Source organism: Heliangelus exortis, chromosome 28 (genome assembly GCF_036169615.1).
Source record: "Heliangelus exortis chromosome 28, bHelExo1.hap1, whole genome shotgun sequence".
NCBI classification, from domain to species: Eukaryota; Metazoa; Chordata; class Aves; order Apodiformes; family Trochilidae; genus Heliangelus; species Heliangelus exortis.
Genome location: NC_092449.1, coordinates 5273363 through 5295644, shown reverse-complemented (window position 1 = coordinate 5295644; position 22282 = coordinate 5273363). Strand labels below are relative to the sequence as shown.

Here is a 22282-nt window from a genome sequence, read left to right as displayed (position 1 = left end):
GCTGTTCTTTGTGTTTTCTGTCTCCTCTCATCTCTACTAAATCACTCCGCTGCAGTTTGGAGTTGCCGGGAGCAGAACTAACTCAGAAATGGCTCTGGTCACCAGTGTGAGGAGCGAGAGCACCCGCTCCCATCTCTGAGTCCTTAACCAGGGAGCAGCAGGCTCTGGCTGGGTGCCTGCCCCATCTCTCTGTTTTAATTGTCACGTCCTGCTGTCTGTCTCTCTTCCCTGTCTCTCTCCTTCTCTTTCTCTCCCCCCAGGAGTGGGAGGAAAGAGGAATCCGTTTCTGCATAGACAGAATTCCTTACTGGGGTTTTCTCAGGCCTCCAGTCCACTCAAAGATACTTTGTTTTCTACTTTCTTTCAAATGTTTATCCCCTTTTTTTCCTTTTAGTATTTTTTTTTCCTTATTTTCTCTATGTATCCAAAGAAAATCCTTTCCGGGCTCTGCTGCAGATCTGCTGGTTCCGATCCCAGTATGGAACTGTCAGAGGGAGCATCACTGTGGGGTGGGGGAAAAGGAACTGAAAGGACCTGAAAAATAAGTGTCAAACTTACCCACACTCTGCTCTTGTTTTCCAAGGGGTTTCCCTCCTTGAGATTCATGGGGATGGGGGGAACAGAGGGGCTGGGATTTGGGCTTTCTGGTTTGATAAAAACAGCCTGGAAGAGGGGAGTGGGAGCTGAGGGCAGTAAAACTTAGTGATGCTGAAAGTTTTTCCCTTCAGGGTGAAGAGAAGGGGATCCGGGAAAGGCTTTGGGGCTTTTTCTAACCTGGCACCTGCCCAGAATGTGGCCTGGTTTATTTCTCTGTAGCTCAGCTTTCATAGGGGTAGTTTCATTATTTTAATGCTCTTAAGAACGTCAGCTGGGAGCTGTCAGTGTCCTGTAACACAATGAAACATTTTTTCCTGGCTGGCTGTTGGAGGAACGAGTCAATTCTCCCTGGTCCGAGTGACATCCTTCGGCTCACAGACCTTCTGGCTCAGGACAGGCTTTTGTGTCTTCCCTCTGCAGCTCCTTTTCTGTTCAGCTCCTCCTTTGCCCTCTCCAAGGCTCTTCTTTCTTTTCTCTTCTGCTGTCTGCCTGCCTGCCTGCCTGTATGCTCTCACAGCCTGCTGAAACCAGCTCCCTGCTCTCTGTCTGTCTGTCCCTTTGCTGGGGGGTTCCACACACCTTGTCTGCAGCAGCCAAGCCTCCCTCCTCCTGCCAAGGCCTTTGGGGCTCTTCCCCTCCCAGCTCAGCATGTGCCTGCACGCTGCAGCCCCCCCCTGCATTGCACCCCCTTCTGCACAACACCCCCTCCACCTCCCTGTCAGGGTGGCTCCTCCTGAGCATCATAACCAAAGTAAAATCCATTAAACTAAAGGTAAAGTATCTTTTTCTTCTTGAAGTAGCTGGGTTTTAACTCTTCAAGTACCAAAGACATAGATTGTTAAAACTGAACAGAATCTCATGGTTTGGAGGAAGCTGTTTTGCCCCTTTCTAACTAACCATGACCTTCCCAGGGCTCCTTGGCAACTCTCCTCAGAAACTTCAGAGTTCAAACATGCATCAACAGACAGGGGTGTTTGGGTGGGTGCTGTGAGGCTGCGTGGGCAGGTGTGAAGGAACAAGGGGGCCTTCTTACCCTCTGTTCTTTCCTCAGAGAGGATGTTGCCCCCTCCCATTAGCTCTGCTCTCCTTCCCTTCCCCCTTTCTTCACAGTTTTATGAAGTGAATGAAACTTTTATACAAAGTCTATGGTACCTAAAGGGTTAAAAAACATTGTACTGTACAAGGTCAGTAAGGGTCATTCTTGTGGCTTGGACAGTCAACTTTAAAGCATGTAAAAGATGCAGTTCAGGTGAGTACTGGCTGGTCTCAAGCAGATTCACAAATACAGTCCACCCTGTTGCTGCAGGTTTACACACACGTGTGTGGATCTGCACCCACTCATGTATGCCCTGCAGCCCATGGGAGGGTGCAGAGGGGTTCCCAGAGGGCCATCTGCCTGATAAAAACAGAGGCCAGCAGACAACGCTGGTGATCTGCTGGCCAGGGGTTGTGCTGTGGCTCCTTTTCCAGCAAAGGGGCTCGTGTCAGAGGTGAGCTGGCAGCCTCTCGTTTGGGCTGTGGTATTTTCACCTGCTGCACACAGCTCCCACCTCCTCCATGCTGTCCCCACACACGTCTCCAGGGTCACACAGGTTGGGCTGGATTGTGAAGGAAACCTCAAAAGTGCTGTGAACTCCCCAGATGTGTCTGCAGTGTGGGCAGCCAGCACTTGGTGGCTGTTTTCATCCAGGTGCTACAGTCGATGAGAGTGATGGGGAGAGGGTCTGGGTGAGATCTGGGCCTTCTCCCCCATCACTCACTCACCCACCCCACCTTTTTTGACCAAAGAAAGTGCAAACCATCCCAAAAGGAGGCCTCACTCCAGGGCCTCTTGGTAGGTCCCTGTGCTGGAGCTTGAGGGTGAGTGAGCCAGCGAGTGTTGACCACGCGCAGCAGCTGCCAGTGCCCAGACAGAAGCCAAGTGCCAGCTGGAGCTCTGGCTCTGCTTACTGGGGCTTTTCAGAATGAGTTTCAGGATGGAAAGGGTAGGTCAGGTCAGACCCTCTCTGCAGTGGGTTTCTCATCCGTGGTGGTAGGAAAGATGGCTTTTCATACTTCCCTAATGGGGAGAGGAAAAAAAAAAAAAAAAAAAAAAAGTAAACAGCATCATGGCAAGCACTGGAAGAGGGCTGAGTCTTCTCCTCCATACCCTGAGAGGGATTTGAGTTTCTCCTGGGGCGTGGGAAGCAGCAGTGCACCTCCTTTCTGGAGATGCATTGACCCCTGCAGATGGAGAGAGCTACAGGGGGAAGGAAATCCATCCCTGGGCATCTGCTGCCCTGCCCTCTGGTCTCTGTGCAGGTAGTTTAGCAAAAGAGGATGGACTGGGGACTGAAATTGCCATTCCTGCAGTAGCTTGGGTTCTGCTGGCAGGGGGAATCTCAGCCTGGGGAGCTGGCAGTGGGTGGCATTTTAAAAGCCAGTCGTGTGCAGAAACCCACCAGGAGCTTGGTCTGGCCTCGTAGCTCAGTTTCTCTCGTTCTCTCGTAAGAAAGTCTTATAAGTTAGCAGTTGAAGCGTGGAAGGTAGGTAAACAGACTGGGAATGTTCTGGAAGGAGTCACTTTTAATATCAGTATTATTTTATTATTATGATTTCCTTTCTGATGTTTTTCTTTTGTTTCAAATTATTGGCTTGATTTATGTTTCATTTTCCAGTTTGTTCCTTTTGGTTTTGTTTGTTTGGCTATTTTGTATTATTTTGCGTGGCTAGCCATGGCCAGGGATTCTCATCCTCTGCCGTGGGGATTCTCAGGTTAAGGCTTTCTTTCTGCCATTTTAAAGACAGGCAAAATGTAGCAATAAAGCATGAAAGTAGGAGGGCAGCACACAAAATGTCCTACTGGACAGGGTGCTCAGTAGTCCAGTAGGTTTTTTTCTTGAAAAACCAACTTGCTTCTGTTGAATGGAGGCACATGTGAAGCTTTAACTGGGCAATGTGTGACTTCATTTAGCAAAATCCTCAAGGCAAGCTGGGCCTAAACATCTGTTTGTGACTCGGGGATAGGAGTAAGAGGTTTGAAAAAAAAAACATTCTTCAGTAAAAGATCTTGATGTTGATTAGAAAGCAACAGAGAAATGATGACCAGCATTTATCTGCTCCCATGCTTCTTGCAGGTGATGCTTTGGGGGCTTATAAGGACACCCTCATTTCTGGCAGTGTCTGCAGGGAGTTGAAAGTTATTTATTGCAGTTTGACTGGATCGGGTGAGCCTAGATTTGCAGAGTTGCCTTGAAAATGTCTCTCTGCTACCTGAACTGATTGATTTTAGTAAGTGATTGATACAGTCTGGTCGGAGATTTCCCGCAGTGACCAGGTGATGGGGTACAGAAGTGGCAGACTCCTTGTCCACACTTCACCAAGGTCTCAACCTGTGGCATCTCCATCAGCAAAGCTGTTTCTTGCAGTTCTCCCCCTATCTCAAGGCAGAGTCATGCAGCACAGCACGTAGTGTCTGACAGGGCTGGTGTCAGTGTCCTGCTCCCTACTGAGCAGACCGTGCTCAAAATTACCTACTGCAGCTCAGTAAACACCAAAGTGATCAGCCCTGTGCTAGAAAGCTGTGGTTTACACCTTCCCCATCTCCTGAAAATCAGTCCTGAGACAGATGACTGCTGCCACCTTGAGAACAGGCAGCTGGGTAGGGCCATGTTTCCAAAGGTGTCCTCCTGGGACTTCAGGACTTTGATGCAGTTTAGGCAGAGAGTGCAACAGAGTTCAACCTGCTGCCACTTTTGAAACCCCCCCGGGGCACCTGAGCACCTTGTCAAACCCACTGTCTGGCTCCTTGGCAAGTCTTTTCTCTCCAATCCTCCTATCTAAACATCTTGCTTGGCAATATCCTGAGCGATTACCACCTTGGGTTTTCACCTCCTTCAGTCTGTGGACAACTAATAACTTCCATCTGGAGGTACAGGCTCTGAAATTTAAACCTTCTGGCAAAAGATTTGCTTTTCTTAGTTACTTTTCACAGATCCCTTCAAAGAAATTCCAGATCCCAGGGACTGCAGATTGGAAACAAGTGCTTCGCCAGCCAGGGCAGGGTTTGCTAGACTGCTGTAAAAAAGGGTGCTAAAGGAAAAGGCTTTTATAGGGTAAAGCTGGGTGCTTAGTTTTGTGCCACCTACACTTAGTGGAAGCAGCAGGACCCCTCTTGGCTAGCCCGCTTACTGTTTGAGTCCTTTGCTTTATAACATTTCAGTTTTGATGCCCCATTCCACTTCTGTTGGCTTTTTTTTTTTTTCTTTTAATTTAAAAAAAAAAAAAAAACAACAGCAAAAAAAAAAAGATCTCTTCTTTTTTAATTTTATCTTCCTAAACCAAATTTTTGTACGTTTTATTTTAGATTTTTTTGTTATCATTTTTTCCTTTTTTTTTTTCTTTTTATCTTTCCCATCTTTTGTTGTTTTTGTTTTTTTTTTTTCCCCCTTCTTCCCTTTCCCTCCTGAATTTTCCCCCCCTCCTAGAACCGTCTGCCCCCCCTCAAGACGTAAAATGCCTCAGCACCAGATCCACTGCCATTCTGGTAAGTTGGCGGCCGCCTCCGCCTGAAAGCCAAAATGGCATCCTGGCTGGCTACAGTGTCTACTATCGAGCCTTGGATTCCGAGGACACGGAGCTTAAGGAGGTGAATGATATCCCCCCAACCACCAGTCAGATCCTGCTGGAATCCCTGGAGAAGTGGACAGAGTATCGCATCACTGTCGTGGCTCATACGGAGGTGGGGCCGGGCCCGGAGAGCTCGCCGGTTATCATCCGGACAGATGAAGATGGTAATTGCACTTTTTCTGGTTTATTCCCAAGTCCCCTGGTGAATATGTGTCCCTGGAGTGTGGGTTTTCCCACCCCGAGGAGGACACATCGAGTCCCTTCTCGTGGTTCACATGATCCAAGACCAAAGCCTCTGCTCCGAGACTTGCAGCACCCTATGCTGCCATCTCCCCAAATCCTTCTGAGAATTGTCCTTCCCTGCTCTAGGGTTGGGGGTATTTTTTGATTTCTGAGGTTTGTTTAATGTCAAGCCTCAGAGCCATGACCACACCACTTTTGCTGAAAAGATTTTCTTACTGAGCAAGAGAGGAGCTGAGGCAGCAAGGAAATGAAACCAGAAGAGATAATTGCTGCCAGAAACTGTTTTAAAATATTAAGAGCTTTTCCCACACATTCCTTGGTCCTGGCTCCTCTGTAAGTCCAAGATTTGGTTAATGGTAAAAAGGAAGACTCTTAAAAGTTTCAAAAAACCTTCAGTGACAAGGAGTTCAGACTCAGCTCAGAGACTTGTAGCACAAACACTGATTTAGCAAAAATTACAAACTTCCTCCATCCCAAGTTAACAAATTTGTTAATTAACAAGAACTAATAAAATAAAAAAAGCTACAGGCATGTTCCCAGTGGGGGTCCTTTTTTCCCACACCCAAATGGATAAAACACCTTGCTCAGAGAGAGTATGGTTTTCTTGCAAGTGAAGCTATCGTGCCCTGTATTATTATTTCCAAAAATTCAGTCCAAATTCCATCCAAGACATCTCTTGCTTACTGTCCTGTGATGATTCAGCAATGGTAACCACCAATCCACCAGCCCTGCCTGGGAGGCAAGGGCACTCCAAGGGCAAGTCCCCCTCTTCATTCTCTCCACTCTTAACATCCCACAGGCAGGACCAGAGCTTTTCTGGCTCATTAGAAATTGGCTTTACCCTCAGAATGTCATCAGGAGTTATATGGTTTCTCCATCTGAGCAAACTGGGGACAAAGAAGCCCATGGAAGAAGAGCTGACTTGGTTCCATATCTCCAAGCTGTGCAGATAGATCCCCAGAACTGCTTCCCTGTTCCCTGAATAAAGACCAGGGGACATCCAGGTCAACTGTTAAAGTCTCCCTCACCTTTCATGGCCGTAGACTCAGTGTGTGTGTCCCAGAGGTGAAGTGACAAGCTCCAGATCCCCAAGTGACTCTTTACCCTTCCTTCCCCTCCTCGCAGTGCCCAGTGCTCCGCCTCGGAAAGTGGAGGTGGAGGTTCTCAACTCCACTGCAATCCAAGTGTTCTGGCGTTCTCCGGTCCAGAACCGCCAGCACGGACAGATCCGTGGCTACCAGGTGCACTATGTCCGCATGGAGAACGGAGAGGCCAGGGGGCTGCCCCAGATCAAGGACATCATGCTGGCTGATGCTCAGGTAAGGACTCACCTCGTGCTCCAGTCGCCTCTCATGGAAGGGTTGAGGGGGTGGGTGCTCCAGCCGCTTCGTCTCTCCCCGAGCAACGTTAACGCTGGAGAAAGTAGCTGAGTGTCTCTATGACAAGGTCTATGTTGTCTTTCTGCAGTTCATTTGCACTCCCAGACAGTAGCTATTGTGGAAGAGTATGAACTGCTGTCCCAGCACTGAGCTAAATACCATCCATCCTCCCTCTGTCTGGGAAGTCTTTTAAGACAGGCAAAGGCCACAGTGGAATCTACTAATTTCTCCCACTCTACTTCTTCCTTCATGCTGGCCTGGTAACTTCTGACCTTGTGTGGCTGCTTGCTCAGGGACTCCTTCCTCATGCTGTGTCTCTGTCTTTCCCTTCTTTCCCCTCTTGTATTCTCATGTGCAAAACCTCTCTTGTTCTCTGCCCAGTGGGAAACAGATGACACTGCCGAATATGTAAGTAAAAAAGTAAAAAACTCCTCCCATCCTGGTTCTGTCCCTTCCCTTCTCCCACTTCCTTTGTGGTGTGATATTTTCCTTTATGTATTTTTGCAGTGCCAGTGGGCCTGTTGTTTTAAAGCCTGTTGTTGGTGTTCCCATGCATTGTCCCTACCCTGTCCACTTGACTCTGCAGCCCCGTGTGATTGTGGAGTTTGTCAGCACGCAGCAGACCGCAGGGTTTTCCCCAGGGCTCTGAAGGAAGGACAAGGCTGCCATTCCTCCATGAGGATGTTATATTTGGGACTGCCTTGGACATGTGCTTAAAAATGGGCTGGTCTGTAAGCACCTCCGGCTTGGATCTGAAAAACAGTGTTAGGATGAAAAAAAATTGGGTAATCAAAGGCCTTTATGTCCTGAGCTCTCAGGACAAGAGCAAAGGGTGAAGATTTTCAGCTGCTTTTTGACACAAAGTACTGAAGCATTGTTGGTGCTTTTACCTTTTAAGTAGGCCTTAAAATCAGCTTGGCTGTTTGGCATTTGCTACTTCTACTGAAATGCTGAATGGTTTCCATGATCTTAATGCTGCAAATTGTGAGGAGAAAGCATTTCCTTCTTGGCATGGCAGAACCCCAAGACATCGTGCCCCAAAAGATTGCCACATCCCCTACAGAAGTCAGGGGCTTTTCTTTTACAGATGGAGATACTGAGTCACGTGAAAGGCCAAGTCTCATGCCTAAAACCTCAATAAAATTTGGTGGCAAGTGTGAAAGCAGAGCAGGTTTCTTGACTGGAGAAGACAGCTCTGTAGCTAATGGCTTCCAAATTTGCTGATCAAAGTCCTGTTTTGAGGTTCTGCTCTTCCACTCCCTGTTCAGCTTTGGGGGCAAAACAGATGCTTTCAGGACCAGGAAATTCTTTCTGAGTGCTGCTGTAAGATTTAATGTTAAGCCCAAAGAAGCAGTGGGGGATGAGGGGAGTGGAAGGCCATAAACCACACACTGCATTCACATCTCCCTCCTTCTTGGGGCCTTGGAGAAAATCCTGCTGCATATGTTCTCATCCTGTTTGATTTAGCACGGATATTCCTTGTACTACACCACCCTGGGAAGGGCTGGATCCTTCCTGGGGAAAAATGGGCTGGTTTTGGGACGAGACTTCTCACAAAAGCTTTTGGGAACCAGGTGTGGAGAGGCCGATAGAGGAGGGAGGAAGGAGGAGGTGCTGGGGATTGAGCACACAAGCAGCAAACGTGGTCTTGCTTCTTATGTTAAAGCAATCCCTTTAATATTATGAAAGCATTCAAAAATATCTCTGAGGAGAGAAGGGAGAGGTGTAATGGAGAAAAAAATGTAATCTCCTTGAAACTGCTCAGACCTCCTCTGAGACAGGAGGAACACTTTGAAGAGTGCGACAGCATTTTGATGGCTGAAGCAGTTTGGGTTGAGATAGGGAACATGGGGGAGGTAGCTCTGGAGGAGACCACACTGGAGCAGGGCTGTGTTTACAGAGGGAACATTGGCAGCCAGGCTGTGTGTGCCACTTGCTAAGAGAATGTGGCTCTCATCCTCTTTCCAGTTGCCACAGCTGCCCAGTTGCCCCAGAGTGTCTCATGGTTTCAGATTCAGTGAATGCTCCTGCATACTGGAAGAGGGCTGAAGTACTAAAAGGAGGAGAGATCTACCCCGGTGTATGTACCTGAATATTGACATTGTTTTCCTTTGGAATCTCACAAACAGGAAATGATCATTGCTGGGCTCCAGCCTGAGACTTCCTACTCCATCACCGTAGCTGCCTACACCATGAAGGGAGATGGTGCTCGCAGCAAACCAAAAGTGGTCACCACAAAGGGTGCAGGTAAGAGTTTTTCTGAACCCTTGGGATTCACCAGTTTCCTAAAGTCAAGAAGCTCTTTCTCCAGACTCAGCTTCTTTCATCCCCCTCCTTTCAAAAAGTACAGACTTGCAACAAATGCCATGCTGCCCTGAAGGCAAAATTCTTACTAGCAAGGCTGATACTCTTTCATTCCTCACAAGCAGCTCTCACTAAATGACATAATTTTCTGTCCAGTCCTTCAGAAGTCCCGAACACAGCCAAAAATGCAACAGAGGATGAATTCATTGCTTGTGATCTTGTGAGCTAAAAATTCCAGTGCACCAGAAGTAAAATGAATCTCTGCCTGGTCTGACACTGCAGCTTTGATGGTTGGTGCACACAGGTGCCCTGGGGAGCAGGAGAGCCAGAGGTCTGCTGTCATGGTGTTGCCTTGCAAAGATGGGAAAAGAAAAAAAAACAAAAAAGCAGCAGGGAGGCAGTGGTGGCTTATACTGCCTGCTCTTGTCTTCTTCTAAGGTCTTGTCTTCTTCTGATAAGGTCTGAATATACATCCTTTCTTAGCCCAGCACTAGCAGAGGGAAAAGTACTGATGGTTTTGACCTTTCCTCAGTAGCATTTCTGGGGCCTGGGCTCTGTCTGCACACACCTCCCAGCTTCATCCCTCCCTTCAGCCCATACTTGGTGGCAAAAGGGTCTCTCAGCCTCAGTACAGAGGATGCCTTGCCAAGCTAGGATGGCAAAACCTAACCAGAGGAATGATGAAGGGCAGCAGGGTTTCCCTTGCTCCAGCAAATAGTTCTCCCACAGTCAGGAAGGAGAAGTACCTACTCCACCTGTCTTCTGAGCTTCTGCATTCCTGTGGCTGCTACTCTAGCAGCTCAACCACTGCTCTGCAGCATGGGAAGGGGTTTGTGCGGTGGAGGGAGACTACAGTGCCCAGACCTGGAGTTATCCCTCATCCAGCCCATCTCTTGTTGGACTGTGGTTACTTTCTCTCACACCCCTTTTTGCTTGTGCTCCTGCTTGTATCCCTGCTGGCAGATGATGTCTTTCTCTCCTTTTCATTTCTCTTGTTTGTCTACTAACTTCCCAATCCCAGCTGCCTTTTAATTTTCTTCTTAGTCTGGGGGCAGTGATCTCCACTCTGCTTGCAGCAGCTGCATAAAGCTCTTTCTGGAACAACATTGCTCTCTGCCTCTGCAGGGATCCAAGGCCTTTGGTCAGTGCAACATAATTAACCTGGAAACCTCTGCTCAGGCTCTGGAGGCAGCAGAGCTGCTCAGCTGAGTGCACAGGACAGAGAGGGCTCAGGAGCTTTGGCCTGAAACAGCCAGGCTGCCCTCCATGCCCTTGCCTTTTCCCTGTCCTAACTCACATCTTCATCTCATTTGATGTTCTTGTGTTCAGACAAGTGAATGAGATTTGAGCCTTTCTCTCCTCTCCCACCTCGTTAAGAGAAGGGTACATGAGAGAACAAGGTTGCTTTCCAGGACATCAGCTCTTGCAGATGTTACAGCAGGCTACCTCTGGATGTCAGCATCCAGGCTCCTGTCCTCACACCTTGTAGTGTCATTTTGCTGTCAGAAGCCTTTTCCTTTCCTTGTCTTTCCTCCCCCTCCAGTTTTTCTCATGTTTTTTCTCACTAGATCTCTGGTGTTCTTGTTTTCTTCTCCTGGAGGGTCTCTTCCCTTTTCCTTTTTCTCTTCTGGAGCCGTTCTCTTTGCCTCCCTCCCTGTCACTCTCTTGTCACCTTCCCTCATCTCTCCCCATTAGGATTTGCAGTGCAGGTGATAAGTCATAGAGGGATGTTTTCTCCAGCACAGCAGCTATTACCCAAAACTTAATTTCCTCCAACTTGAAATAGCTATTAAAAAAATAAAAATCTTTCAAATGGCTCTGTAACATTCTTATCTTCTTTGTGGTGTTGAGTCAGTATACCATCTGAGAGGAGAGATTTCTTTCTTTATCATTCAGGGCTAGGGGCTGAATTTAAATACAGTAATACATCCAATTTTCTCCTTTACTGTCCAAACCAATTGCAAAATAAAACACTTCCCCGCCCCTCCACCTTTTCTTCTTCTTACCTTTCTTCCAAACAATATTTGTTGTGCAAATGCAATGTTTTCAAGCTCAGCTAATTATAGTAACATTTATGATAAAGACCAAAACATAAAGGTAATGACATTGTTTTTCTCTTTAACGTGTTTCTTCAGCATTTCCAAGGGAAGCTCTCCCAGCACTGTTTCTTAGCTGTTTTTTGGCAGTTTGAAGTGAATAGAGCATTTGTTTCAGAGGCAACCCCTCAGCCCTGTGTTCAGGTGTCAGTTGATGAAGCAGGCAGAGTGATTTCCCCATTGGACTCTGCCAGGATCCCTGGCACCCTTCCTTGCCTGCTCCTCTCCCTTACCCTCCCTCAGACTCAGGCTGTGGGAGTGAGAAGGGATCTCTCCTGACTCCATTCTCTCCCTTCCTCTTGTTCAACCAGAAGAAAAACCAAGGCAGAGAGGAGGAAATTAGATCTTTAATAGTGGAGTTGAGTGTAAATGACGCATGAGCTGCTGGAATTAATGCTCTGCTTTCTCCAGCTTCAGGTACCTCTGGGCCTGCACGTGTCGTTTAGCTGTGGCTGTGGGCATGCTTAGCAGTCAGGCAGTGCCAGGGCTCATTAGACAGAGACAAAGCACTGCTGAGCTCCTGCAGTATCCCCCAAATGTGGAGGAACTAACTGACAGGTTGGGGAGAGAGCTAACTGAAACCACACCAACACTCAGCTGGCTTTTCCCTTCCTCCAGAGGAGAGAAACTGCACAGAGTAAGCAGCAGCTCTCCCTCCCCTCTGCCTCATGCAGATTTTGGGCTCTGTTTCCACTCTCTGTGTGCTTCCTTCTTTCTGTACCCAACTGGGTGATCAGATGCCTGCCAGAGTCACTTTGCTGGCCCTGTGCCTGCTGCTCAGGACCTGAGGCTGCCCAGGCTGCCTTTCCCATCCGTCATTACTTCACCCTCAGCTGCTCTGGACTTCCCAGCCTCAGCCAATCGGTTCCAGACTCTTTCTGCATGAATTGTGCTGTGTAATGGCGAGAGAGAGAAAGTGGAAGTTCAGGGGACATTTGTTCTTCCCTGCCCTGGGAAGCAATCTGCTTGGGTGATCAGGATGGGAGGCTGGGAGTCAGGATTGCTGAGGTTGTTCTTCACAGCTGTGGGAGAGTGTGTGCCCCAGTGGTAAGGCACACCGTCCTGTCCTATGGGAAAGGAAGAAAATAATTCCAGAAATGTGTCAGCACCTCCAAGGTGACATGCTGGCAATGCACCTTGTTTCCTCAACTTGATAGAGAGCTTCCACCTGTGGGCAGCAGCAGCTCAGTTTACAGGATCTTACACCAAAGTCCACAAAGTCAAGCTGAAACCTTGCCAGTGATTTGAGGAACCAGTTGCTGGAGCGTAAGAGGCTCTTCACCTCCTCTACAGCCTCCACCCCCTGTTGACTCAAGGTCTCTCTTCTCTCCCAGTCCCAGGGAAGCCCATCCTGTCCGTGCACCAGACAGAGGAGAACACTCTTCTGGTGAAGTGGGAGCCTCCGTTGGATGCAGAAGGCCAAGTGATGGGCTACCGGCTCCAGTTTGGCCGTAAAGACGTCGACCCCCTGGCAACCTTGGAGTTCTCAGCCCTGGAGGATAAGTACACAGCTCCCAGCATCCACAAAGGCGCCACGTATGTTTTCAAGCTGGCCGTGAAAAGCCGAGCTGGCTTTGGGGAGGAAGCTGTGCAGGAACTCACCACCCCTGAAGACATCCCCAAGGGTTACCCCCAAATCCTCGAGGCGAGCAACATCACTTCCATGTCGGTCCAGTTTGCTTGGCTCCCCCCCGTGCTGGCTGAGAGGAACGGAGCCATCATCAAATACACCGTGGCCTACCGGGAAGCCGGTTCTCCCGGCAGCCCGCTGGAAAAGGACCTGCCCCCCTCCCCAGAGAACTCCTACACCCTCAACGGCCTCAAACCCAACACTGCCTATGATGTTAAAATCCGTGCTCACACCAGTAAAGGCCCCGGGCCCTACAGCCCCACTGTCCAGTATCGGACATTCCAGCTGGATCAAGGTAGGATTTACCGGTTTCTCCTCCCTCTCTCTCCTTGTAACCGGGGCTGGTGCCGGGAGGCAGAGAGCTGGAGAGGTCCAGCCAGGCTCAGCCAGGCTCGTGAGTAAATGCCGAGCACTCTGGTGTCACACTCAGTCCCTCAGCTCCTCTCTGCCTTGTGTCAGGTAAGTCCCTTTTACCACTTTTCTTCTAAGTTAAGTCCGGACACCCTTCTTTCTGGCACCTGAAGTGGGGGGCCAGTCGCTATACAGGTGGGAAGAGCATTTTCTTCAGCTTTTGCAAACAGCCAAAAGAAAACAGAAAAAAAAAAGAAATAAAGAAAAAAAAAAAAAAAAAAATCAATCTTAAAGCCTTAAAATGCGACCTGGGATGGGTTTCCTCACCTGAGCATGCTCAGAAAGCCAGCACCTCGTTCCTGCAGCAGCCACCCAGACCCAGAAGTGTGTGGGCAAAGCCACATACCGTCCCCACCTCTCCCTGGGGTTAGGCATGGGGACAGGGAGCAGTGGGAGATGGACTTTGGCAAAACTCAAGCAAAATGTGGAGGAGGGAGCAAGCCCTTCCATTCCTGCAGCAGCAGCCAGGCCCAGACCACAAGCCCTTTCACCAGCACCTGACATTCTCTTCCTTCTCTTTCTTGCCCTTCCTTCCCTCTGCTGCCTTTTCTTCTTTCTCCCCTTCCTCCTCACTTTTCTCTCAGCAGTTTTACCAAAAAACTTCAAGGTGAAGATGGTGACAAAGACATCCGTCCTTTTGAGCTGGGAGTTTCCTGAGAATTACAACTCTCCCACCCCATACAAGGCAAGTGGAATGGAGGAGTCAGAGCTGTGTTCCCTCCCAGATTCCTGGGAGTCCTGTCTGTTGGTTTGAATAAGAGGGTGTTTGAATTCTGGCTTCCTGCCTCAGGAAGGGAGGGCAGATAATGGTTGATCCCTAGATCAAAGAGGTGGGTTGAAAATCAGGGCTCTTGGGTTACCACAGTTTTCCCATTTCCAGAGAAAAATTTCTCTTCTCAGAGAAGTCTTAAGGCTTTGTCCTCCATCTGCCTTGTGCATGGGGGGCTCTGTGGTGAGCCCAAGAGTCAGACAGCTCCTCACCCAAATGCCTTCTGCTCTGGCATGGCATAGCTGAGTGCCCCATGTTCTCTGCAGTCCAAAGCAACGGGGTGGAGGGAGTTTGGTTGCTTGAATCATATCAACCTTGCTCGTAGTACAACCCTGCTGGCTCTTCACCTCCCCCAGATCCAGTACAATGGGCTGAACGTGGATGTGGATGGCCGCACCACCAAGAAACTCATCACCAACCTGAAGCCCCGCACCTTCTACAACTTTGTCCTCACCAACCGGGGCAACACCATGGGAGGGTTGCAGCAGAACGTTGCTGCCTGGACTGCTGCTGACCTGTTAGCAAAGAAGCCAGAGGTGACCCACAAGCCTGATGCTGATGGCAACGTGGTGGTGATTCTCCCAGACGTGAAGAGCTCAGTGCCTGTCCAGTAGGTTTCTGTTAAAATGCAGATGCGAGGTGCCCAGTTTAAGATTTGGGGGTCAGCCCTAAAGGCTGAAGTCCACAGTATAAATCCCCAAGAGTGGTGACAGGGAGTGGGATCCCTGCATTTTGAGCCTCACTTACTCTTGTCTTTTTAGACCCGCTTCCCACAGTTAACAGGGAAGGCTAAAGAAATGCAAAGGGAGTAGATAAGGAGATATGTCCTGTGAGGCTTCCACTGAATCCAGGCTTAGGAGCAACAATAACAACTCTACTAAATTAAAAATAAGGGACTTGCTGTGTTGGGCCAGTGGGGCTCTTTGGGCAAACCTTCTACATCAGTGTGTACACTCTCTTCTTCTCTGGCTCATCAGAAGAGTGTCATTCCTTTTATTTCTTCTGATTATTCCCAACTCTCAGGGCTTACTACATTGTGGTGGTGCCTCTAAGGAAGTCCCGGGGAGGACAATTCCTCAACCCCTTGGGCAGCCCTGAGGAGATGGACCTGGAGGAGGTGAGTGCGGGTGAAGCTGAAGCCAAATGTAGGGAGAGAGCAAATGTCTGGGATGCTTGGGAAGGGTGGTTTGGAGGCACCTGCGCTCCACAATCAGAGCAGCTGAGGTGAATGGGAGGGTTTGTCTCTCCTTCCTTCCTGCTCTCTTGATGGTGCTGAAGGCCTCAGGGGTTTATTTTGCTTCTCCCAGCTGGTTCAGGACATTGCCAGGCTCCGACGCCGAAGTCTGCGCCACTCTCGGCAGTTGGACTTCCCCAAGCCCTACATTGCCGCCCGCTTCCGCTCCCTTCCCTCCCACTTCATCCTGGGAGACATGAAACACTACGACAACTTTGAGAACAGAGCCCTGGAGCCAGGGCAGAAATATGTCATCTTCATCCTGGCAGTGCTTCAGGAACCCGAGGCCGTAAGTGCTGCCTGCTTTCCCCTCCCCTCTTCAGGTGCCCCTCTGTCCCCATCATCGACCCAAGACAGCAGCTTCTCCCTCCTGGCATTCTCTGTAATCTCCCTCACCAGATGCCAGAGCTTGAGGATGCTTTTCTTTGTGAAGATCTTTTCAATCCAGGTGTGGAGCTTTTGGCACATGGCTGTTGGAGCTGTTGGTGCTTGTGCCTGCATGCAGCAACCATACCAGGATTTGCTACATGCCTGGCTCCAGATTTGGGTCCTGAATGGGGAGTACTGAACCATCCCCTCAGGACTGCACTCGAGTTCAGAGATCCCTAGGTCAAACCCCTTTGCAAAGAACATTTTCTTGTAAAGGCTGCTCCTGTATTCCTCAGAGCAGTGACCCCAGACATCCTGCTTTGAGAGCAGCGTGTCACACACCCTGGTCATTAATATGTTCCCAGCTAAGCAGAGAGGGGAACATTTTTTTTTATAGAAAACTACATGTGCTCTCTGCTCTCTTTACCAGTTCAGCATCTCTGCTGACTTCAGTGGTGCTGTGTTTGACTTTATGAAAACAGTTGTTTTAATATTTACCTGCCTTTCCTCTCAAGCAGTCTGATTTTTGTTGTTTTTAAATCCCCCTATGGGTTTGTAGCAGGGAGCTACTGGAAATTAAAGGTTTTCAGAGATGTTTTTTCCCCAAATAAATGTTTAGTTGTGTATTTGATATTAAAGGCTTAGGCTGACACGCTCCTGAATGGGTTTCTCAATCGGATTACTGCAGCTTGTGGTAATTTCTGGTTTTTACTGTACACTCACAACAACGTGGATTCACTGCAGCTCCCAAGTTTGCAGCAGCATTTCAGTCTTGCTGAGCTGGTAAAGTTCAAGGATGCAGAGACCAGATCTCCTGTTCTTGTCTTTCCCAGATTTTTCCCTCAAACCAGGACATGCCAGGTCTCCTCTGTGCATTTCATTTCTCTTTAAAATAGGAATGAAGCCTTCCTGGGGTGAGGAGATGGTTGGTAGCACTCAGGAGAGCAAGGAGGCAGTGCCTGTTTGGACTCTGATGAGTTTCAGTGTGCCTCTGATGCAACTCAGAACAGAGGAGACATCCTGCATTTTATTAATTCATTTTTAATTGTAAGGGTGATGTTTTTTCAGTCACCCAACCAGACTTTTTCTAAGTCTTGTCACATGGACAGATAAGAGCTTTTTTCCCCAGGCTGGAGAGGGTTTTTTTCTCTGTTATTGGTTTGGGGTTTTTTTTGTGCTGCAGAAAGCTCACACCCTCTCTTGCAATTTGTCTTGTGGAATACTGTGTGTTTGTCCATTGTTTTCAGTCCCCATTCCATCTCTAAACTGTATTCCACAATCTTTCCTGTCTTCCAGACTTTTGCTGCCAGTCCGTTCTCCGACCCCATCCAGCTGGACAACCCTGATCCACAGCCCATCATTGATGGAGAGGAGGGGCTGATCTGGGTCATCGGGCCTGTCCTGGCCGTGGTGTTCATCATCTGCATTGTCATTGCCATTCTACTCTACAAAAAGTAAGAGATTCTTCTTGCTCAGATCTTTGACCATTCTGAATGGCCCCAGCTCTAGTTTCTGGAGGGAATTTCCTCCTTGGTCCTAAAGTTGTCACCTGAAGGCCAAATGCTGAGCAAAATAGGGGCAGGATGGCAACTACACTGAGTGCAGGAATGTCCTGAGCTGGGACATCAAGTTCCCAAGCTGGAGGGAGCTCTCTTAACCCTCCTCCATCTTCCATCTGCACAGGTGTAACTGCTGATGCACGTGGGTGTGTCTGGTGTGGGAAGGTGCTGGACACACATTGCTGTGGGGTCAGGGTCTCAGGTGGCCCTTGTTAGTGTTCATCAGCACTAATCTCCTAGACAATCTTCGCTGGTCCCACCTGTGTTACCAGGGTTAGAGCTGAGCAAATTCTTCCCCATTCCTTTGCAAGTCCTTTCTAACCTGAACATTTGTCTTGTCTTCTCTCCATTTACTGCTTTCCTGGACAGCAAACCAGACAGGTAAGAGCACCACGTTTGCCACTTACTTAGGTTTTTTCTTGCTGGGCTGGCTCTGTGGTAGGCAGTGTTCATGTCTGTGGTGATGGGGCTTTGTTGGTGCAATTCCTGCTGCTAGATCTCTCCTGGCAGCCACTCTGTGACAGGCTAGCACAGGACCAGGTTTCAATCAGGGCAGAAAAAGCATAAAAAAGAAAAAAAAAGCCCAGCTTTTTCCTGCTTGTCCATTCCTAAATATAATGGCCCTTTCTCACATGGAGCAGCAGTGACAGTAAATGGCTCATAAAATGTTGGGTTAATGGAGCAGAGAAACACCCATTTGTGTTGCAGGCAGAGGTGAAAGCAGGTTTTCTCCATGTCTGACTGCTCCATACATGCTGTCCCTGAGCCACCAGCTTCCTGGTGCAGATCTGGAAGCAGAATCTCACCAGCTGAGCTGTCCTCACCCCGTTGCTAAAGCAGTTCTGGTCCCATCAACCAGGGACTTATAACAGAGTTTGTTTATGACTGCAAAAATGAGACTTAATTCCCAACCATTTCCAAGGCTGGGAGAGCTTTCACTGGAAGTAACTGATGGGTTCAGCCAAGGCACTAATAACAGCAGTTTCAAAACTGCAGTAAAAATAAACTACTCCCAGACTGCAAAGTGGTGTAATTCCAAAATGCTGCTCCATGCAGTGTTGGCAAGGCTCATGCCACTTCTTTTAGCTATTAATGACATTAAGAGACAGCTAAAAATGTACTGAATAACCCCCTCTCTGCCTAAGTAATTGCCATTAGTGCTGCAGGCATATTATTGGTGGCTTCTGTGCAACCCAAGCAGGAGAGCTGCGGAGCTTGCTAGGAGGGCTAGGACAATATTTGCAAGCTTTAGGGTGTGGGTACACTTACTTTCTCTGGAGAAGTTCTTCTCCTAGCAGTTTGTCACCCTTCCCTTGCCAGAGGTTATCACATCTTCAAATCAGTGCTGGTCTTTGCTTCCAAATTCTTCTCAAGGAGAATGAGCCAGGTCAGCAAAGACTTTTCAGCTGCCTCAGCTAACCTAACCCATCCTGAGCAAAATATATTAGGAAGCACTTACATGTGCAGCTCAGCTGGCAGGTTGGAGCAGGCTGAAGCCTGGCAAGGAGGTGAGACAGAGCTCAGCAGGCACAGCTGTGATGGGAGAAAATGTGTCTACACTGGTTTTTGAACCCAGATTTTTAGGGTTCTGCAGATAAAAAAAAGCAAAAGATTGAAAACCACTGCTATGACTTCTCCAACTGCAGCCAGGCACTGAGTGCTTCTAAACAAGCCAGCAGAGCAATATCAGTACTTTATGTCCAAGGTCACAGCCAGGAGATTCTGTACTTTTCCAAATGATTATGTTGGCTCTGGTCCTTTAAGACTGAAAATGGCTTGGCCAAAATTGGAAGGTTTCTGCTTGCAGAGCTCTGCAGAGTTCAGCGGAGGCTTCTCTGTGCAGGGAGGCTGAGGTGGGAGCTCCCAGCACCTCAGAAGCTCCTCACTGCCTCTCTGTACTTCTGCTGTGAGAAGGGGAACTTGCAGACTTGGCTGAAAGCTGTTGAGGAGCTGCTGGGCTGTTTTAAACCCATCAAATACAGCACTGATAAAACTTCCCAAACCCCATCCCTTTCCTCATGTGTTTTATGTGACTTAAATCCTCGGCTGCATCTGGCCCTGGTTTTGGTGGGAGCTCAGGTCTGAGCATGGCTTGAGCATGAAAACCCTAAAAGGCCCCTAAGCTAAGGTGCTTTGTCTTTTTGTTTTGGGTTTTTTTTTTCCCCTTTCTTTTCCTTTTTTTTTTTTTTTTTTCCTTTTTTTTTTTTTTCTTTTTTTTTTTTTTTTCATATAAAGCAAACGGAAAGACTCTGAGCCACGGACAAAATGCCTCCTGAACAATGCTGAAATCACCCCTCACCACCCTAAGGACCCCGTGGAAATGAGACGTATCAACTTCCAAACCCCAGGTAACGGGCTGCACACCAGCCTTTCCCACTGGGAATGCAGGACTGGAGCAACTTCCCTGTCCCTTAGCCCTGTCCTGCCTGCACAGGGGCTGGTCCCAGGCTGCCTTGGAGCCCTGCTGCTAACCCAGGGTGCAGCCAAGGAGCTAAACTAAATAATGAACCTTTGCTGGCAAACCTCAGAGACCTTGCACGGGCTCTGCCTGGTGCTAGCAAGGCAGTTTGAAGGGTTTTCTTGGGTGCCAAGCTGAATTGGGGCATTCTGGGCTAAAACACCCAACTGCAAGTGCTTTGGCCATGCCAAGCTCCCCAGTGCTGCTGTCCTGGCACCAAGAGGTCCCCAGGGGAGGCGGAGGTGAAGCGTGGGCTTCTCCAGCCACATCTGTGACCAGTGTTTTCTGCATACCTGCCAAGCCACTCCTGTCAGGAGCCAGGACTGTCCCAGGGGTGGTGCGGGGGGAGGAAGGCAGCTGGTGGCTTCAGGAAGAAGAGGCAGACACCATTGCTGTGATGAGGTGTAACCCCCAGGCAGGGAGGCTCCAGGCACCCTCCCTTCTCTCCACCTGTGTCCCCATCTCCATGCATGTCCAGGCTGCCTGCATGGCACCTCTGGGAGCCAGCACCACGGGCATGTCCTCACACAGATGGACACTTGGTGATGCTGAGCAGGGCCTGCACACCAACCAGTACACACCTCTGCCTCCCAGCTCCTGGGGACTGAGGATTTTGGAAGGGATTTGGTTGTGCTTTTTTGGGGGGGCTGGCTGTTGTTTTCAGTTTGTTTGTTTGTTTTTTGCTGTTTTGTGCTTGTTAGTAATGTTTCTGCAACTCCTGTTTTCACTTCCCATCCCAGTCCTGTCCTTAGCATTGTCTTGGGTTTCCTTAGGGTGAGGTTGCCAAGTCAGGAGGTACCCAGAGGGCAGGGGTCTTTGTGGAGGGACAAAGGCAGCAAAAAGAGCTAGGAACAACCCCTGGGTATCAGCCCAAGCTTAGGAATGATGGGATCTCAGCTGAGAATTGGGTCCATGCAGGGACTGGATCCAGAGCAGCTCAGCAGCAGTTAGGTCCCTACACCAGTTCTTATTCAGTTGTGGTCTTGCAGGAGAGTCTGAAGGTGTTGGACATTTTTTGAGTGGTCCCAGCTGCAGCTCAGCATCAGTTTGCATTTGGCTGGGCTCAGTGCTGTATACTGGGTGCAAACAGGAGCTCCCTTTGGGAGTGATCAGGTTGGCTTCTGGGGGCTCCAGGTGGTGGTGTGAGACCTGGGAGAAAGAGCTGCACTCCCTCATGTGAAACCTGTGCTGAGATATAAATAAAAATAAAAGATTGTGGCCATCATATGCCAAGAAGCAGCTGGGAGTACTGTTTCATGTGTCCCTTAGTGGGGATTTCTCCCTGTCCCCACGAAGTAGCAGTCAGCTAAGAGCACTTCTGAGCCTCAGTTAACATGATCCATAGAGGAGTGAGTGTCTTCTGCTGACCCTGCTGTTTTGGTCATGCTGTACCTCTGAATTCTTGGTCTGGGAGGCTTGTAAAGGTAGCAAAGACATGCAAACCCAGTAAGACTCTGCTCTGGTAGGCAGAGGTCTGCAGATCTCAGAAGATTGCCTAGTTGGGTCTAGCTTTAGAAAAATATTGCTGCCTTTTCCTTGGAAGTTTATCTAGCCAAAGAGTATAGCTAGCTAGTCCTATATATTATATAGCTGCTACATAGCTATTCTGCTCTTGTTTGTAAAGCAGTAGAAGGTTTTAAAGGCTTTGGGCAAGCTGGTCACCTGCCTCCCCCAGAATTTTGCCAACAGTTGGGTGAAAATGGAAAAATGGTGTTGGTGGTGATGGAGAGATTGTGGTGCAGTTTGCAGGGGGCTTTGCAGCTCCAGAGGAGCTGTCTGAATTAAAGCTATTTGAATTAATTATGTTATTGTTGAGGAGAGGGGCTGTAGGCTCTTCTCCAGCCAGAAGACCCCCAGGGTCCAGCAAACAGAGAATTTCTGTCCTGTCCTCAGCAGCAGAACAGAGAAGGGAGGTGCGAACGTGCATGAGCACAGCTCAGAGAGGGGAAAGCATAGCTTAGATGTCTTGTCCTAATTAAAAAAAAAAAAAAACAGCTTCCTTTTCTCTTTAGATTCTTAGATTTATGTTGGTTTTTTTATTTGGTTTTGGTTTTTGTTGTTTTTTTTTTAATTAGCATGAAATTTTTCAAAAAAGTGTACATTTTATTTATTTATTTTTTACTGTTTTCTGCAGATTCTGGTCTGAGCAGCCCTCTCAGTGACCCTGAGTTTGACTTTGAAAGTTAGTTCCTGTGTGTTTTTGTTCCTGTTGGTTTCATTTTTCCCTCCCCTCCATTATTTTTTTCTCTTCTGTCACTTTCCTTTCCAGTTCTGTTTCGTTCCTTTTATTTTTATTCTCTTTAGACCTTTTTTTTGTTGTTGTTGTTGCCAAATTCTCTGTATCTCTGCAGTGTTTGCCCATCTCATCCCCTTTTCTGTGCCATCTGTTTGTCTGAATTGCACTTCCAGTTTTACAGTATCAACCACCAGGCCTTTTGCAAGACCCAAGGACTTAGCAGTAGCAGCAGAACAGAGCCCCTGGCCTGGGACTCTCTCTGTCCTTCTGTATCTCTTTTTGCTGTCCCAGGAGAATTTTCTGGGTTTCAAAGCTTTTATTTTTTTTCACCCCGTTGTCGAAAATGTTTCATTTCTGAAGCTTGGCTAAATGTCCTGTGTGACCCAGGG

General features: G+C 48.5%; 1 protein-coding gene across 22 annotated transcripts in view; it reads left to right on the top strand.

The window, feature by feature from the left end:
- PTPRS (protein tyrosine phosphatase receptor type S) overlaps positions 1–22282 on the top strand; it is a 156473-nt gene that overhangs the window by 114751 nt on the left and 19440 nt on the right. For 6 of the 22 annotated variants that reach the window (XM_071727895.1, XM_071727888.1, XM_071727890.1 and 3 more), the window contains 13 exons: positions 5064–5369; positions 6574–6767; positions 7209–7235; positions 8957–9074; positions 12562–13152; positions 13853–13953; positions 14394–14647; positions 15061–15154; positions 15345–15560; positions 16937–17094; positions 17569–17580; positions 19435–19547; positions 21792–21839. In XM_071727895.1, the coding sequence (XP_071583996.1) occupies positions 5064–5369; positions 6574–6767; positions 7209–7235; positions 8957–9074; positions 12562–13152; positions 13853–13953; positions 14394–14647; positions 15061–15154; positions 15345–15560; positions 16937–17094; positions 17569–17580; positions 19435–19547; positions 21792–21839 (2232 nt within the window). The remainder of the gene's footprint in view (positions 1–5063; positions 5370–6573; positions 6768–7208; positions 7236–8956; positions 9075–12561; positions 13153–13852; positions 13954–14393; positions 14648–15060; positions 15155–15344; positions 15561–16936; positions 17095–17568; positions 17581–19434; positions 19548–21791; positions 21840–22282) is intronic. The other 16 variants (XM_071727892.1, XM_071727911.1, XM_071727901.1 and 13 more) reach the window with 13 other exon arrangements.